The following is a 1,402-nucleotide window of genomic DNA, read 5'->3' on the forward strand; positions in this document are numbered from 1 at the left end:
CAGTAACTTTCCCCCCTTTTTTTTTTTTCTAACTAAAGAGAATCTTAGTTTAATAATAAAAAAGTTGAAAAGTTTAATTAATTTTTATTTGCTGTAATCATTTGATCTTTTCCTTCTATAAATCTGATCAACGAAGAAAACTTTTCTTTTCAACAGGTTCTGACAAACTCTCCTTACAGGAAACCACAAGTTTCCGTGGATCAGCCTAATCCAGAAAGATTTCTTCAGTGTAGGAAAAAAACACAAACACACACAAACACACTAACTTTACTTTGTTTCATTAAACGCGACAAACGGAGGTTAAATTCGGACTTTTAGCTACAGATTCAGTTATTTGGACACATTTCTAGAAGCGTTTCCTTTAGTGAGTCATAACATCCTGAAAACTAAATAAATAGTTGATTTGTTCACACAGGAGTAAAATAGAGAAATTTGAAGAGTGAAAAAGATGAAAGCTTGAACCCAAACAGGACGGGCCCGGTTCGGGTTCGTCAGAAGGAAGAAACAGGGCGGGCTTACTTGTCTGGAGTGGGACTTGGGCTCTGGGGGGTTGAAGAAGGAGTCCGGCAGCTTCCTCTGCCTCATGGGGACACAGTGGGGGATATTCGGGCTGTTCGGGTTCATCACGATGTTAAAAAGCGTCTCCAGGTCCGTTTCGGAGTCTCCCCGTACGTGGACGATCTGGTGTCCGGCAGGAGGGTTGTGCTGGCTCGGATCCATTTTTTCTTTCTCAAAGCTGAACAAGAAGCAGTGAACTTTTTTTAAAAAGTGTTAAAATGTTCAGAAACTTTTCTTTAAAGCCAAACCCCGAACTGTTGACGCGCAGCAGGAAATCTCGACGCCACTCAGTAAAAGTTGCCTGGAGCCATTTTTTTTTTTTTTTAAAGTGGGAACTTTATGTTGGGAAAGTGCGTTAGCTGTTAAAATCAGCAGCAAAACGCAGCGTTCTCCCGCTGACTCCAGTTGGCATATTTGTAAATGTAACGAAACTCATATCTGGTCCTCCACACTGGAATCTGTCGTCCGGCCCCCCCAACTCACTCACCCCCCCACATCCACACACAAAAGTCACCCACAACAGCAAAAAAAACTAACTAAAAAAAAGCGCTGAAAGTTTCCTCTCCTGTGCGTCCGGAGACGTTCAGGCTTCTGTCAGCTTCGTTTCAGGAGAACTTCATGGTTTTTGCTGCAGGAGAAATCTCCACCGCTCACTGTCTCCTGAGAGGGAGAGAAAAGTTTCCTCCTGTTCGGTCCAAACTTTGGGCAGGACGTGTTTCCACAGAGGCGGAGCTGCGCTCCAGCTGGGATCAGACTGGTTTTAAAGCTGCAGCTCACTGCAGGCCCTGATGCTGCCTGAAAACATCCAAACTCCTGCTTTCTTTCCTTTTTTTAGACAAATAAC

At 43.6% G+C, this 1,402-nt stretch overlaps 1 protein-coding gene across 1 annotated transcript in view; it reads right to left on the bottom strand.

Moving 5' to 3' along the window:
* yap1 (Yes1 associated transcriptional regulator) overlaps positions 1-1,298 on the bottom strand; it is a 39,239-nt gene extending 37,941 nt beyond the window's left edge. The window contains exon 1 of the mRNA XM_014012784.1: positions 520-1,298. Coding sequence (XP_013868238.1) covers positions 520-720 — 201 coding nt within the window. The 5' untranslated portion in view covers positions 721-1,298. The remainder of the gene's footprint in view (positions 1-519) is intronic.
* Between the last annotated feature and the right edge of the window lie 104 nt (positions 1,299-1,402).

This window comes from Austrofundulus limnaeus, unplaced genomic scaffold, assembly GCF_001266775.1.
Source record: "Austrofundulus limnaeus strain Quisiro unplaced genomic scaffold, Austrofundulus_limnaeus-1.0 Scaffold94, whole genome shotgun sequence".
NCBI lineage: Eukaryota > Metazoa > Chordata > Actinopteri > Cyprinodontiformes > Rivulidae > Austrofundulus > Austrofundulus limnaeus.